General features: G+C 48.0%; 1 protein-coding gene across 12 annotated transcripts in view; it reads left to right on the forward strand.

Moving 5' to 3' along the window:
- Nucleotides 1–3095: 3095 nt before the first annotated feature.
- The window catches only part of Chd4 (chromodomain helicase DNA binding protein 4), a 30644-nt gene continuing 17087 nt past the window's right edge, over nt 3096–16652 (forward strand). For 2 of the 12 annotated variants that reach the window (XM_013364243.4, XM_013364245.4), the window contains exons 1-22: nt 3097–3237; nt 4087–4264; nt 7792–7913; nt 8112–8327; nt 8542–8660; nt 8772–9013; nt 9252–9379; nt 9618–9753; nt 9894–10072; nt 10280–10519; nt 11123–11326; nt 11445–11650; nt 12017–12148; nt 12231–12327; nt 13282–13473; nt 13958–14158; nt 14330–14467; nt 14882–15003; nt 15131–15304; nt 15637–15778; nt 15864–15995; nt 16105–16222. In XM_013364243.4, coding sequence (XP_013219697.1) covers nt 4165–4264; nt 7792–7913; nt 8112–8327; nt 8542–8660; nt 8772–9013; nt 9252–9379; nt 9618–9753; nt 9894–10072; nt 10280–10519; nt 11123–11326; nt 11445–11650; nt 12017–12148; nt 12231–12327; nt 13282–13473; nt 13958–14158; nt 14330–14467; nt 14882–15003; nt 15131–15304; nt 15637–15778; nt 15864–15995; nt 16105–16222 — 3340 coding nt within the window. In that variant the 5' untranslated portion in view covers nt 3097–3237; nt 4087–4164. Of the gene's footprint in view, nt 3238–4086; nt 4265–7791; nt 7914–8111; nt 8328–8541; nt 8661–8771; nt 9014–9251; nt 9380–9617; nt 9754–9893; nt 10073–10279; nt 10520–11122; nt 11327–11444; nt 11651–12016; nt 12149–12230; nt 12328–13281; nt 13474–13957; nt 14159–14329; nt 14468–14881; nt 15004–15130; nt 15305–15636; nt 15779–15863; nt 15996–16104; nt 16223–16652 lie in introns of all 12 variants that reach the window. The other 10 variants (XM_013364248.4, XM_078015345.1, XM_013364247.4 and 7 more) reach the window with 8 other exon arrangements.

The following is a 16652-nucleotide window of genomic DNA, read 5'->3' on the forward strand; positions in this document are numbered from 1 at the left end:
CTGGTGGTTACACAGAGTCAGGCAGAAGCTAGTGAGAAGACTTGTATCACTGGGACCCTGCTTGGGCGCAGGGGACTGTTGTTTCCCAGCTTTCTTCACTCTCTTGAACTCAGTTTTCCTTGCCAGTTCTCTAGTGCCTTGGATCCCAGAAAGGGGAGAGTCATCTGGCCAGTCCCTTTCTCTAGGGAAGTGAGACAAACAGTGTAATGCAGAGATTGTGTGGTCCTTCCTATTTACTTCTGATCAGGAAGGGGCCTTCCTACAAGGACATTTCAGTTTCTTTTCAACCTGTCCCATTTCCATAGGTCTTGAGACTGTATGAAAAAGGTAGATGAGAACAGAGGGAGACAGTCTCTGACTTGGGGGTCAGGGCAGCAAGGTGGTGGTGTGGGAACATTGGGCCTAATTCTCTGGGGCTTAGGAAGAGGGAAAGGTGACAGGCTAATGGTGCCAGATCCTCTTCGGGGCCAAAGGGTTCTAAGATTGAGTTTCTTTAACTTTCTAGGGCCAATTTCCTGGGTGGCTGGAAGAAAGGTGCATTTAGGGTTGGAGATGGTATATGTTGGAAGGCCTCCTCTTGGTATAACTGAGTGAGGAAGTCTTCCTGGAATGTTGACCAGTACATGTGGAGGACAAAATGGTGAGCATTACACCACTAAGGTTTTAGTTTTTGTTGTTTTAAGATGGACAAGAGGGCCTAAAACAGGATGAGGATGATTATGAGAATTCAGGTTATGAAATGGGAAACTGAAAAATATGGGATATTGAATGGGAGCAGAATTTGGTGTTCAAGAATGAGGGTAGTAGCCGGGTATGGTGGCACATGATTGTAATCCCAGCACTCAGGAGGCTGAGGCAGAAAGATCAAGAGTTCAAAGCCAACCTCAGCAAAAGTGAGGTGCTAAGCAACTCAGTGAGACCCTGTCTCTAAATTAAATACAAAATAAGGCTGGGGATGTGGCTCAGTGGTTGAGTGCTCTTGAGCTAAATCCTCAGCACCCGCCCCCCCCCAAAAAAAAAAAAAAAGAAAAAGAAAGAGAGCGGGTAAAGAATGAAGGAGTAGCAACAACAAAGAATTGAAAAAAAAAAAGAATGAGGATAACAATTGTGGCATATTTCTGAGTCAAGAAGGAAGGTTATGATGATATTTCAGTATTAGGAATACTGGTTGATGAACACAGCTTGCCAATAAAAATCCCTTAGAATGTAGGAAACCAGAGATTATTTTGACCTGACATTTATTCCTGTAAATCCTTTTGGAATACTTACCAGCATCTAGAAGGACTACTAAGAACCCTACTGGGATGTGCTCGCTCCTGAGACAAGTTAGGATTTCTTTTATTCTCTGTGACAGGACATTGGGAAATGGCACTCAGTAGTTCTCCCTTGTCATCAGACATTCTATCATGCATCATAGTTTTCTAGGTTGTTTATGCTTCCTGAAGGGAGGCACCAGTGTCTTCTTTGCATTCTCCACAGTGCCCAGCTCTGTGCTTTGCTAGGTACTCTGTCAACATGTGTTGAAATGAAGGAGAGCAGTGGCAAGTAGAGGAAGAGCAGAGTTGAGCTCCTGATGTGCATATAACAGGATCCTCAGTTAAAGTCATGATGGGATAGCCATCCTAAGAGTAGCCTGGAGGTGTTGATGAATGGTTCCTGACTTGAGGGAGGGTGAGGAATGACTGGGGAGAGGACTATTGGAATGTTGAGAAATAGTCTTTGGATGGAAGTTTGTAATTATTATGGGATGCTCTGGGATAATTTAAACTTTATGCAAATGTTTCATCTGGTTAACATGGTATTTGGTTGGTCTTATTCAAAATTTAAGAGCATCTGGAATATACCTGGATTTTGGTGGGATTGAGTGGTACTCCAGGTCTCAGCTCCTGAGTGTCTGGAAATGATGAAATGATGGAACCTAGCATCCTGGACTTCAAGAAACTTTAGGCCAGGATACTGCTTTGGTTCAGAAAGGAATATTAGGTGTGTCCAAGTGGGGGCAGGGTCGCCTGCCCCACCCTGTCTGTTCTGGGTGTTGGAACAGACAGCTTCTGGAGATGGGGGAGGTATGAATATGAATATTATGGGATGCCTGACTGGAAGGCTGCTAGAGTGGAGATAAAATATTATGGGATGTGACACTGGGTTGTGCTGGATGTAGTACAGTATATGTCTGGTTGACTATGGGCTCCTTGAAATTACGGGATTTCAGGGTGTGGATGATAGAGTAAAATTATTATGGGATATTTTTCCAGTGTTTAGGGGTAAGAAGATTTAGGTGTCCATCTGTGGGATGACTATAGGACTACTGTAGGGGTTATCTCTTTGATAGGGAAGGAGTGGTTATTATGGGCCATGGAGCTAGAAGGAAAAGCTGGGAGTAGTGTTGTGAACATCTAGACCCTAGCCTGCAGGGATTGAGGGCAGTTCTAGGGGGTTGGTTATTATGGGATGTAAGTACAGAAAGTGGGAGACTGATTATTACTGGATGTGTGTGGGAGGAGGCCGAGTGTCCGTTGTATTATATGTGTGTGTGTGTGTGTGGGGGGGGTGAGTTTCTGACTATTATGGGATATCAAACTGGGGGTGGATGAAGGGTGGTTATTATGGGATGTCTGTGGGGGATGGGATGAGTATTATGGGATATGAGACTCAAGTGCTGGGAGGGGTGCTTATTATGGGATGGCCAGGGGAGGGAGGGGTGAGGAATTATTATGGGATGTTAGCATTAGGGCCAAGAGTGAAGAAGTTGGCAAAGGATGGTTATTATGGGATGTCAGGGGTGGAGAGGTTAGGTGCCAAAGGTCTGCAATATTACGGTAGCAGCCCCCCTAGCATACATGTGTATGGAATGGGGGGCGCCGGGAGTGTGTATGTGGGGTGTCCGTGTGTATTATGGGATGGCCAGGAGGTGGGCGGTTGCCCGGGTGACACGCGCGCGCGCGCTCGAAGGGGGCGTGGCCAATGGTTGCCTGAGCGACGAGGGGGCGGGGGTTGCCCGGGAGACCTAGGGAGGAGGGTGGCGGTAGTGGAGGGGGGGTTGGAGTTGGTTGAGGTTATTATGGGCTGTCCGTGGGGGGGCGGGGCCTGTGCGGTGGGATTTCCCGGCCGGTGTTTCGGGCCCTTTAAGAGGCGACGCCGGAGCCGGAGCCATTTTCCCCCCTTCGGCCGCTGCGAGGAGGAGCCGGAGCGGGAGTGACACCGGGCCGGACCCAGGCGACCTGCTGCGGCTCTGGGGTGAGGCGAGCGTGGGGGTTCCCAGAGAGACGCCCCTCACAGCCCGGCAAGCCCCGAGGGTCATTCCTTCACCTGTCCAGTCTTCAGGCGTCCTCTGACCCGTGGACCGCCCCCTGCCCGGAGGAGCGGACCCTTCCTTTTCCTTCCCTGCAGGGTGCCCGGCCTCCTTCCTAGCCCCCGCCTTACCCCTGCCCGAGTCTTGCTCCCCTCGACCCCCACCTCGGCCGTGGTCTCCCCACAATACCCGGCGCCCGCCCCCTCGCCCTTTGCTCAATTGCCCCCCGGGACACGTGGCCCAGCCCCCTTCCCCAGTGGGAGCTCTCTTGCCCCCGCGTCCCTGTCTCGGGACCCCCAGAGCGCCGGAGCCTCCACGCCCCCCAGTCTCCGTGGTTCCGGACGAGAACCTGAGTTGTCCCGGAGGACAGGTTTTGGAGAGCTGCCCTGTCTGGGGACTGGCCCCTCCCCGGGCGCAGGGAGGCGCCCCCCCACCCCCAAGTGACCTTGTGTCCCCGAGCGCCTTGCTGCCTGCCTCCTCCCCTGGCCCTCCGGGGCCGCGGCCACTCGGACCCCCTCCCCCCGTCACACCCTGTTCGGTCCAGCCCGGTTTCTCCTCCCCACGCCTGCACCAGCCTGCCCTCGGGACCCTAGTTCCCTCTCTTCGTGGGGGCTCCTTTTGGGGAGCTGGCTTCCGGGCTGCCCCCGAGGAGTGTGGAACTAAGTTCAGCCTGAGTGGTTCGGGTGCCCTGCTAGGGTGACTGGGGTGGGGGGCGGAAAGAGCGGGTGGGTGTGGGGGAGGGGGACAGTGCGCGTCACTGACTGTTCTCTTTCTCTCCCCCCTCCCCCGCACAGTGACTCGGGCCAGTGTAGAGGGCCCCAGGCCGCAGGCAGGAGCAGCTGGGCCAATTCCCTGGCCGGGAGCGGAAGGGGATGGCGTCGGGCCTGGGCTCCCCGTCCCCCTGCTCAGCGGGCAGTGAGGAGGAGGATATGGATGCACTTTTGAACAACAGCCTGCCCCCAACCCACCCAGGTAACATCTTTCCTAAGGGCCCAGGGCAGGAAGGAGGTATTGGGCTCTCCCTAGTGACTTGATATGAGGAAGGGTTGTGTTGCTTGCCCAGCTCTGTGCAGAGCTGGAGGTGGAGGGCATCCGAAGGGAGTGGTTCCCTTCTGCGGAGCTCTTGTGGGAGGGGGGTGGAAGCCATGTGCCTCCTGGGCACCGCGGACCCAGATGCAAGCTGGCTGCACTCGTCTGTCTTCAGGAATGCTCTACAGTTCCTATTTGAGGGAGCTCTCTAGGCTGGCAAGCATTACCTAGAGCGGGTCCTAGGAGGATCCCAGGTAGCTCAAACCCCTGGAGGCTATTTGCGGGTGGTAGGGGAGTTGAGGATTTCTGTTGGAGGAGCCCAGCCTGGCATCCATGCTAGTTGGATCCTGTGGTTGCTGCAGTGTGGAAAGGAAAGAGTACTGGTTACTCTCTGATTATTTTTAGCTTCTGATCAGTTACCGATTTTCTGTGCAGTTTCAACTGTGTGAAGTTTGAATCGCCCTCCATAGCAGATCTAGAGCGCTTTTAGGCAGGCAGATTGCTGGAACCTTTTGAATGGGGAAGTGATGGGGGCTAAGGGAGAATGTAATATAATAGCCTAGTAAGGCTGGGTAGAAGAAGGGAGAGCACCCCCTCTTTCCCTGGTGAGTAGACATAATTCTGGCTTCTTTTCCTGGAGGCTTCTTTCTGCCTCTGTGTGCCTTTGGTTTGGGTTGGTGGTGTGATGGGTTTGTGTAGGTGTGTTAAGGATTGTGATAGGTTTTGGGGTGGCTCTGAGGACTGGCCAAACCCGTATGGTTGTAACCATCCCGTCTGATTGGAGTAGCCCTGTATGTCCTCAAATGATTGTTGATGTCATGCTTGCAAGTGAATGTCTCTCTCTGGCTTCTTTACTTACTCAGAGCCCCTTAGCTAATTCACCAAGTCTCCTATTTGTTTCCTTGACCTTTTTCTTCCTAGTTGCTAGCTTTTAAAAAAAAAATTTTTTTTTTGTATATGCCGTATTTTAATCCTCTCTATTGCTACTTTTCTTATCATTCCGGAGCCTGCTGGTCCTGTTTTTGTTTCTCATCAAATGTCTTTCATTTCTGCCTTCTCTCTTACCTCCTGTTGGAGGTTGAGGTGGTCTGGGAGAAATGCTTTCACATTTGACTTTTTCTAACTTGGAATTTTTCATTTCAACCTGAGACCATTTAAGAGAGCCATCAGTCTTGATGCTGAGTCTTCAGCTGTTGGGATAAGGAACTTGGTCTTGTCTCATCACTCACTGTCAGGGGTAGGGTGGCAGATTTCTGTGCCCTAACCTGAGGTAGAGTCAGGGTGGTTGTGGTGGTGGTAAGCGGAAGGCTTACTTTCCTATTATTCTTTCTGTGAGGGGCATTAGAATTAGTTGTGCTATCCAGCCAATGTTGGTTCCCCATCTTGGCCTCCCATTAATCTCTTGATTTGGGGTTGTCCCCCTTCCCTCTTGTTGACTGGGAGCTATTCTAGCTCCCAGGATGAACTCTGCTCCAAGCTATAGCATGACCCAGTTTTTTCCATTTCCTACACCCATTCCTGCCCCTTTCCCAAATCTTCCTCTATGTCTCAGCTAATTTGCTCCTTACCATATCAGGATATTATTTTTCTGAGAGGTTTCAGGGTTGTATGTGAGTGAAAGGTGTCCCTCTTTACCTCCATGGGTTTGTCCTTATCTCTGCTTCTAGCTTTTATGGAGATGAAGAGGAAGATCTGATTGGAGGATGAAATGGGGATTACTAGGAAGAAGCCCTTATGATTCTTTCTGGTGAGATCCAGGCTGGTGTTCCATTCCCAAGGGAATGGGAGGGGCTTTCTTGTGCCTGGCCTGATCCTGGGCTAAGTGAGAAGGGGGAGGCTGATGGTGCTTTGTCCAGCATAATGTCTCATGTTCCCTAAATCTGTGTAGCCCAGGAAGGGTGGAACTAGAGGCATTTTAGGGATAGGGGTCAGGAGCTAAGAGTATGTCTGGAACTGAAGGAAACATCGTTTTCCATCATTATTTAGGTACTGTTACTTTTTGGTGTGGATGTGATTTCCATATGTTGGAAAGGACTTTTATGAATGGAGGTGATGAAACCAAGCCTAGAGATTTCTTGTGGGCCCCCAGTCCTCAAGATAATTCTTTTGGGCATCTTCAATTTGGGGAGAAGGCTGTATGCTCTGAACATAGCTCCACTGAACTTTTGTTAAATCTTAGTACTGATGATTTGAAAAAGTAATCGTTATTGAGGGAGTAACATAGTCCCTGACGTAGTATATTACCCTTCACATTTGTCTTGGTTTCCTTGCCGAGGAATTAGGTGACCTCTTGTGAACTGTGTCATCCCAGAGTAAGTGTTAGAGAGACATTGGTGGCATTTGGACCTGGGGCCAGGTAATAATTTGGCATCTTCTATAAGGGCTGTCTTTCCCCGGCTACCTCTGTCAACCCCGCCCCCCTCCCTGCCACTTCCTGTCTGTCCTATGTTGGCAGCTGGGTGCCCTGGGCTGGCTTCTGCGGTCAGGAGCCATTTTCCCTCTCCTCAGTGGGTGAGGCACTCCCTTCTTCTCTCCACTCCCTTCTCCACACCCCCTCCCCTTGGGCGGGGGTGGCTTGGGAAGAGGGAGAGAGAAGAGGGAGGAGGGAGCTGGTGTGCTGGTGTGAATGTCTGTTACAAAGGAAGCTGCCTTGTGGCCTTCTCCTCCCCCTCTGTGCCCCTTCCCACCTATCCCTGCCCAGGAACTCTCAGTGTTACCCTGGGCTTTGTGTGTGCTTCCAGCCAGGGGAGGAGGTGGAGCCAGATGGGAGGAGGATTGGGAGGGAGGGAGATGGTGACAGCTGGGCTGATTTGGGCCCCCAGGGAGAAGAGACTCCTGACCCAGGAGAAGCTGGGAAGGAACCATAGGCTGGATGGGGAAAGGAAATTGTGTTTGGGAGTGGGTATGAGGTTGAGCTGGCAAGTGAACCTGGAGCTTGGAGGTTCTGATTGTTTTGAGCAGTGATGACCCCAAAGGGGTTAGAAAAGGGTGTTGTTTCTGGGATCCCCGAACCTGGCATTGTTCTGGTAATTTGGTGAGGATATATTCTGTGATTGGTGCCTTCTGGGCAGGACCTTCCATTCTTATCCTCTGGATTATAGGCTTGTTGGTGGACAGTTGCAGGAGGCCTGGATCTAGTTCTCTTGCTTGGTGAATGTTAGGCTGCTTGATTCAGCTATGCTGGCTGCTGAACATCTAGAGGGCTGCTGGAGGAGTGGGGAGAGGAGGTAGGGGCCTGGACAGCTGCCCGAGGTGGGCCTGGTCTGGCCTGGCAGGCCTATTTCGGGTATATACAGCTCTCTTTGTCTGTTTTTGTCCTGGGTATCAGCTTCCTTCTGTAGAGAGTATAGCAGTTCTCTTCAGAGGAATCTGGGACAAGAGGTGGGGAATAAAATCTAAGCCCTCAGGATTAGGCCCTAACCTTTTGCTATTGATCTTTTCCCTGCTGACCACTCTTTGGCAAAATGTAGAAAATGAAGAGGACCCAGAGGAGGATTTGTCAGAAGCAGAGACTCCAAAGCTCAAGAAGAAGAAAAAGCCTAAGAAACCTCGGGACCCTAAAATCCCTAAGAGCAAGCGCCAAAAAAAGGAGGTGAGTGGGTGACTGTTATGGGGAATGAGAGGAAGAAGGGAGGAGCTCTGAGAAGGGCTGAAGGGTGGAGGGCGTTTGTTTCTTTCTCTGGAGTGGTGGACCAGGTCCTGGGGATGAGCCTTATTAGGGCTGTCCTGAGGTCAGCATGTGTGTAGCATGTGTGTGTCTGTCTCCCTTTCCCCCCCTTCCCTGCTCCAGCGTTTGCTCTTATGCCGGCAGCTGGGGGACAGCTCTGGGGAGGGGCCAGAGTTTGTGGAGGAGGAGGAAGAGGTGGCTCTGCGTTCAGACAGTGAGGGCAGCGACTATACCCCTGGCAAGAAGAAGAAGAAGAAGCTTGGACCTAAGAAAGAGAAAAAGAGCAAATCCAAGCGGAAGGAAGAGGAGGAGGAAGATGATGACGATGATGATTCAAAGGTGCCTGGACTTCCATTCTGTTTTCTGTACTGTTATCCTCAGTCATTGGTTTCAGAGACACTCTGTTGCCTCTTAGAGTATTTTCTTTCCACCTCTTTCTAATCATTTTCTCTTGGCTCTCTTACCCTGGTCTTGCAAGCTATAGTTTCAGCTCTAATTCCCTTAGCAAATGTGGGCATTAGGTGGCAGACCCTTTACTATTCTCTCTCTACAGGAGCCTAAGTCTTCTGCTCAGCTCCTGGAAGATTGGGGCATGGAAGACATTGACCATGTGTTTTCAGAGGAGGATTATCGCACCCTCACCAACTACAAGGCTTTCAGCCAGTTTGTCCGGTAAGCCAGGAGGGTCTTGGGGGTGGGGGAGGAGAGTCATTTTATAATCTCTTCCTGCCTATCTTTCTTATTCTTAAATATTTCCTTCTCTGTCGTCCATTTCTCCACCAGACCCCTCATTGCTGCCAAAAACCCCAAGATTGCTGTTTCCAAGATGATGATGGTTTTGGGTGCAAAGTGGCGGGAGTTCAGTACCAACAATCCCTTCAAAGGCAGTTCTGGGGCCTCAGTGGCAGCAGCAGCAGCAGCAGCTGTGGCTGTGGTGGAGAGCATGGTGACAGCCACTGAGGTTGCACCACCACCTCCCCCTGTGGAGGTGCCTATTCGCAAGGCCAAGACCAAGGAGGGCAAAGGTGAAATGTAGTGCTGTGGGAGGGAGGAGCTAGTGTGGGTTTAGGAAGTCAAAGACAGAAAGCTTGGGAATGCTGTTATGTTAGCCCTAAGGTAGGAGACAGGAGGGAGGAATTAGTCTTGGATTTAGGAGGGAAATTTGGGAGGCTGGACATGTTGAAGTAAGCTTAAATGAAGATTTTATTTTCCCCATAATATAATTTGCCCTATGATATATATTTAGGTCTATCCTGATTTTAGGTCCCAATGCTCGGAGGAAGCCCAAGGGCAGCCCTCGTGTACCTGATGCAAAGAAGCCTAAACCCAAGAAAGTAGCTCCCCTGAAGATCAAGCTCGGGGGTTTTGGTTCCAAGCGTAAGAGATCCTCGGTGAGAACCTGGACCATCCTTTTGGGCGGGAAGAGCTGTGTGTAATAGAAAAGATATTACTCTCTGTTCGTTTGTTCCATAAAGTGGGAACATAAGAATGTGGGGACTTGGCCTCAGGCAGACTCTACACATAGTCCTTGCTGGGATTCTGGTATTCCCAGTAATGGCAGTGAGGCTCACTCCACCACTCTTTCCCCTTGGCTTGAACTTTGAACCTTATTCCTTTTGGTTCTCCCAGAGTGAGGATGACGACTTAGATGTGGAATCTGACTTCGATGATGCCAGTATCAATAGCTATTCTGTTTCCGATGGTTCCACCAGCCGCAGCAGCCGTAGCCGCAAGAAACTCCGAACCACTAAAAAGAAAAAGAAAGGTGTGTTTCTTTTCTGTTTTATGTGGGTGATAGGATGAGGTGGAATGGTTGGGAAAAAGAATCTCCCTTAGGAGATAGGGGTTGGGGGGGGGGGAGGTAGTTTTTTTCTAATAACTGGGCTTTCCCTCTTCCTTGCCCAGGCGAGGAGGAGGTGACTGCTGTGGATGGTTATGAGACAGACCACCAGGACTATTGCGAGGTGTGCCAGCAAGGCGGTGAGATCATCCTGTGTGATACCTGTCCTCGAGCCTACCACATGGTGTGCCTGGATCCGGATATGGAGAAGGCCCCCGAGGGCAAGTGGAGCTGCCCACACTGCGTGAGTACCTGATCACTATGGCTCCTGGGCTCCCACAAGGGGAATGGTAGGATGATAAAGCTCCTTTGGGCCTGGGTGGAAATAGAAATGATGGTGGTTTGGTTGTGAGCTTTGGGAAGAATCCAGAGGAACCATGGGCCTTGAATTCTGACTTCAGGGGTGGCGGGGTGGGGAGGTAATAATCTGAATCTGTATCCTTTACTGCAGGAGAAAGAAGGCATCCAGTGGGAGGCTAAAGAAGACAATTCAGAGGGTGAGGAGATACTAGAAGAGGTTGGGGGAGATCCTGAAGAGGAGGATGATCACCATATGGAATTCTGTCGTGTCTGCAAGGATGGGGGGGAGCTGCTGTGCTGTGACACCTGCCCTTCTTCCTACCACATCCACTGCCTGAACCCTCCACTGCCAGAGATCCCCAATGGTGAATGGCTGTGTCCCCGATGTACGGTGAGTAACCTGTGTATGTAGCAGAAGTGTAACACTGTCATGTGCAGGTATTGGGAGGCTGAGGTACAGTAGAGGTCATTGAGGAATTATGAACTTTTTAGCTCCAAGACCTTCTTCATATAGTTTAGGGACACCTTTTCCTAGGAAAAAAACAGGAATAACTTTGAACAGAGGAGTTGATGTCTTGCCATCTCTCTTAGGAGAGATTTAATAGTATTAGAACATCTGTCCTTGTCTTGATGCCCTGCCTTATGGACTTGGTAGTTTAGAATGTTTAATAGGACTACTTACTGCTTTTAGATTACTTAAGAGAGAAATGCAAGGGTATTGGTCTGTGGATTTTCCATGCCTAATTGTTCTGGATTATTGTTAAAGTCTAACAACTGACTCTGTTAAGCAGATAGGAATGATGGTGTCACACAAATCTTGGAGGAAGTTCAGAAAAAGCGGAGAAAATTCTATTATTCCTTACCTACAAGGGTCTTGGGATTTCGTCTTACTTGAAATGGGATTTTAATAATCCTTTGACAAAATTGAGCCTGTGAGTTGTACCATCTCCTTCCCATGCTTATGAATTGGGATTGTCATCACTTTTTCTCTCAGTGTCCAGCTCTGAAGGGCAAAGTGCAGAAGATTCTAATCTGGAAGTGGGGTCAGCCACCATCTCCCACGCCAGTGCCTAGGCCTCCAGATGCCGATCCCAATACTCCCTCCCCCAAACCCTTGGAAGGGCGGCCAGAGCGACAATTCTTTGTTAAATGGCAAGGCATGTCTTACTGGCACTGCTCCTGGGTGTCTGAACTGCAGGTAAGTCTGGGACAGCCTAGAGATGTGGGGGCTATAATTAAAAAGATAATGGGAAAACTGTTGTGAATAGAGAGTGGATGCAGCTCTTTCATGGTTTGTTTTCTCTTTCTGCTCTCAGTTGGAGCTGCATTGTCAGGTAATGTTTCGAAACTATCAGCGGAAGAATGATATGGATGAGCCACCTTCTGGGGACTTTGGTGGTGATGAAGAGAAGAGCCGAAAGCGGAAGAACAAGGACCCTAAGTTTGCAGAGATGGAAGAACGCTTTTATCGCTACGGGATAAAACCTGAATGGATGATGATCCACCGAATCCTCAACCACAGGTACCAGCTGGGCCCAATGGAGGTAGGCAGTATATTCACGGGAGACTCCTGCTAAAGGGTAAAAGAAGATGGAGATTGCCAGTAACTTACATTTGGAAGACATTCTACATTTTAAATAAATGACTGAATTCTGGAATTTGAGCTATAGATTAGAGAGAATGTTTGGTCCAAAGATAGGTATAATAGAGGCTCTGGACATGTGGGGTCTGTGGCACTTTTAAAGTGGTTTTGAACATAAATTATTGTCACTTTCTGAGAGCAAGGCAAACCAGGAGACCAGGCAAGAAGCTCAAGAAGGTAAAGCTAAGGACTTGGGAAGAGAAGGCTGTTTTCTAACTCTGAGGGTTTTCTCTCTTGACCTTACAGTGTGGACAAGAAGGGCCATGTCCACTACCTGATTAAGTGGCGGGACTTACCCTATGATCAGGCGTCTTGGGAGAGTGAGGATGTGGAAATACAGGACTATGATTTGTTCAAGCAGAGCTATTGGAATCACAGGTAGGTAATTTGGGGAGAGGAAAAGAGTTGCTTCCTTTTGAAAAGGATCTTAGGCAGCTGTGGAATGTTTTCCTTTTTTTAGGGAGTTAATGAGGGGTGAGGAAGGGCGACCAGGCAAGAAGCTCAAGAAGGTAAAGCTAAGGAAGTTGGAGAGGCCTCCTGAGACTCCAACAGTAGATGTGAGTTTGGGGCAGAAGAGGGAAGGGTGGGCATAGTTTGTCTCCTCCACTGTATGAATTATGCTCTAAGTAACAACCTGCATATAATAATGTTGCTGTCAGTGTTTCATGTCATCCACTTCCCCACATCTCTCTAATTAGAAAATACTAGGATTACTTTTCCTTTTTTTTTTTAAAAATTAATTAATTTATTTTTTTTTCGGCGGACACAACATCTTTATTTGTATGTGGTGCTAAGGATTGAACCCAGGCCGCACACATGCCAGGCGAGCGCGCTACCACTTGAGCCACATCCCCAGCCCTATTTTTCCTTTTTGTCATCATAAAAAACCTAGGTATATTTTGTATGATTGAGGAAGTATTATTTAGGGAGTGGTCATGTGGCTAAGCTTTTGTGAAAAATATTGGAACTTGACTTTTTTTTTAAAAAAATATTTATTTTTAGTTGTAGTTGGAGATGATACCTGTATTTCACTTATTTTTATGTGGTGCTGAGGATCGAACCCAGGGTCTCGCATGTGTAAGGCGAGCACTCTACCGCTGAGCCACAACCCCAGCACCAAGGAAACTGACTCTCAATTGTATGGTTCAATTCCTGTAGATCTTGTTTATGTACTCTGAGGGCAGTTAAGTTTATGAGAATTTGGGACTAGGGGATGTAGCTCAGTGGTAAGGTGTGTGTGAGGCCCTGGGATTGAGGCGGGGGGAGGGGGGGAGATAAGAAATTTATTCTAGAAGGGTATGTGATTATTTATGTGTTGGTTCTGGAGATTGAATCCAAGACGTTGTGCTTTATGACTGAGCTCTACTCCCAGCATGCCACCACCCTCTCCCCAACAAATTTTTCATGATTTTCAGGCAGGATCTAGTGAGGATAAGTAAGGAAGCAGCTGCTCTCTAATGGGGAAAAGGGAATTGCTTGCCAACTCTTGACTTTTCTATTTTATCCTTCAGCCAACTGTGAAATATGAGCGACAGCCAGAGTACCTGGATGCTACAGGTGGAACCCTGCACCCTTACCAAATGGAGGGCTTGAACTGGTTGCGCTTTTCCTGGGCTCAGGGCACTGATACTATCTTGGCTGATGAGATGGGTCTTGGAAAAACTGTACAGACAGCGGTCTTCCTCTATTCTCTCTATAAGGAGGTGAGGAAAGCAGGGACTTTTAGTTTTTGGTGTGGGTATTTTGTGTTCAGTCTTCTCTTACACTCCAAGGAAAAAAAAGGGGGAAGAAAGAATTTGGTCTTTGACTTTGAGTAACAATGCTGAGTGATAGTGAGGTAGATATATATCCACAGGGAAAGACTTGAGGGAGTGGAGCTATGGGTATTAGCTGTGGGTACCTGAACCTTAATCCTAGGAAAACAGATGCTCAGCAGAATTGTGGGTGGAATTAGTAGGAAAAGACTTAATAGAACAGGTAGGAGTTTTAGCACTCTATTAAGGTGGGTCATGGCTTATTGCAAAGAGCAGGTAGGACTTTTTTATAGATGAGGAGGTGAGGGTAGAGGCAGCAGTATAGATGGCTAGTCAGCACCAGCTTTGTTCTAAGGATAGAGGGAAAGGCGGATGCTGGAGTGTGGTATGATGGGGTCCTCAGTCCTGACTTTGCCTCTTTTCTTTCTACAAGGGTCATTCCAAAGGCCCCTTCCTAGTGAGTGCCCCACTTTCTACCATCATCAACTGGGAACGGGAGTTTGAAATGTGGGCTCCAGATATGTATGTGGTAACCTATGTGGGTGATAAGGACAGCCGTGCCATCATTCGTGAAAATGAGTTCTCCTTTGAAGACAATGCCATCCGGGGTGGCAAGAAGGCATCCCGCATGAAGGTATCTCATGGTAGTGGGGGCACCCTAGAGAGGAAGTTGCTGCTTTGTGTTTAGTTTGCCTCCTGTGGCCTGGTCCCTGGGTGAGGCAAAAGAATACCTGGGAGGGGAGAAATACCTTAGCTGTGCTTAGGAGGAGTGGACTAGTAGTGATGAGGTTGTCTTCATGTGCAGAAAGAGGCATCTGTGAAATTCCACGTGCTGCTGACATCCTATGAGTTGATAACCATTGATATGGCTATCTTGGGTTCTATTGATTGGGCCTGCCTCATCGTGGATGAAGCCCATCGACTGAAGAACAATCAGTCTAAGGTGAGGATACAGGGAGGGAGCTTATGGCTCCGTTTTAGTCTTTTGGTACCATCTATTCATTAAGAAAAAACCCAGGAGAAGAAAAGGAAAGATTTTCTTTCTCCCTTCTCATATATGATAGCTCCTGGTAGCCAGGTCTTTAGAAAGGGTTATAGCTAGAGTGTTTGCTTAGCATGTGCAAGGCTCCTGCTTCAATCCCCAGCACCAAAAAACAGACATAAAGGCTGAGGTTGTAGCTCAGTGGTAGAGTGTGCTTAGCAGGCAGAAGGCCCTGGGTTCTATCTGTAGCACTAAAAATAAATAAAAATAAAAAGTATGATGATGGGGTGGGAGGCAATGAAATACATAGAATTCTGCAGAGATATACTACAGTCCTTGTTTTATTGAGTATGACATCTCCATCTGCTTCACCAGTTCTTCCGGGTCTTGAATGGTTACTCACTCCAGCACAAGCTGTTGCTGACTGGGACTCCATTGCAAAACAATCTTGAAGAATTGTTTCATCTGCTCAACTTTCTCACCCCGGAGAGGTTTCAGTAAGTGTGTTTATCCATAATTGCCTCATAATTTTGTTTCTAATTGGTCTTCTTGTTGCCATTTCCTCTATCACTTTCCCTTATCCTTTCTCCTTCTCCAACAAATTTCTTCCTTTTCTTTCTGAAGCAATTTGGAAGGCTTCTTGGAGGAGTTTGCTGACATTGCCAAAGAAGACCAGATTAAAAAACTGCATGACATGCTGGGTCCTCACATGTTACGGCGGCTTAAAGCTGATGTGTTCAAGAATATGCCCTCTAAGACAGAACTGATTGTGCGTGTGGAGCTGAGCCCTATGCAAAAGTGAGTTGAGGCAGAAGCATTGGCTCCATTTTGCAAGTACAGTTAGATATTTTCTAGTCTGTAAAGTGTTTCTCATCCCTCCTGCCAATTAGCTTCAAGGCATCTGGTGACAGGAGCTAACAGGACCTAAAGAAACTTGATGCCCCAGAACTGGAGCGCTCAGTTCTTAGTTATACCTTCCCTTTTTTAACATGATGATTGTGGTACTGGTGCTGTTAATTTTCCGTAGCTGCAAAGTGAGATATGTTGAAAACAAGTTATCAGGCTGTGGGACTACATTATATCATTAAAGGCTCTTGAATCTGACCTATCTTTCTGCCTTGCCCATGAAGGAAGTACTACAAGTATATTCTCACTCGAAATTTTGAAGCACTCAATGCTCGAGGTGGTGGCAACCAGGTCTCTCTGCTAAATGTGGTGATGGATCTCAAGAAGTGCTGCAACCACCCCTACCTCTTCCCTGTGGCAGCAATGGTAAGTCATCCTACCTCTTGGTCCTCCCTGGGTTGCAACTCCTCCCTGTGGTCTTTCAATATTGTTTTTTCTTTTTTTCCCTCAGGAAGCCCCTAAGATGCCTAATGGCATGTATGATGGCAGTGCCCTAATCAGAGCATCTGGGAAATTACTGCTGCTGCAGAAGATGCTTAAGAACCTTAAGGAGGGTGGGCATCGAGTACTCATCTTTTCCCAGGTATTAATGTGGACTGGGCTTTGAGCTTTAGGGGACAAAAGTAGATAGTCCTCAGTGACTTGAGGAACCATCTTATCCCTGGACTCCTTCATAACTGCTCCTTTTGCAGATGACCAAGATGCTGGACCTGTTAGAGGATTTCTTAGAACATGAAGGTTATAAATATGAACGTATTGATGGTGGAATCACTGGGAACATGCGTCAAGAGGCCATTGACCGATTCAATGGTAAGAGAGGAGGGGTTTCATTCCCAGCATCCTGATTCACTTTTATCTTTGGACGGATCACTTGTTTTAATATATCTCTTTTTCTGTATAGTTTTTTTGGGTCTTCATCAATTGATAATGGAGGAGGAGAGCTTTTGAATGTCTCGATTGGAAGAATGTTTTGGACTATTCGTATGAGATTTTTTTTTTTCTTTTGGAGTCTTTGTTCTTTCTGCTAGAAAAAAGAACTTTTTTTTTTTTTTTTTTTTGTCTAATTCCCCTTTCTTCAGCCTTGAGGCCGAAAGGGATCGGATTTGTTCAAGTTTAACTGCTAAGTTGGGGCAGACTTCTGACCCTACTAGATCTTTTTTTTTCAATTTACTTATTTTGAAGTAATTTTGATTTCAAGGAAAAGCTACAAAATAGTACAGAGTTCATGTATACCTATTTT

Source organism: Ictidomys tridecemlineatus, chromosome 6 (assembly GCF_052094955.1).
Source record: "Ictidomys tridecemlineatus isolate mIctTri1 chromosome 6, mIctTri1.hap1, whole genome shotgun sequence".
In the NCBI taxonomy this organism is placed as follows: domain Eukaryota; kingdom Metazoa; phylum Chordata; class Mammalia; order Rodentia; family Sciuridae; genus Ictidomys; species Ictidomys tridecemlineatus.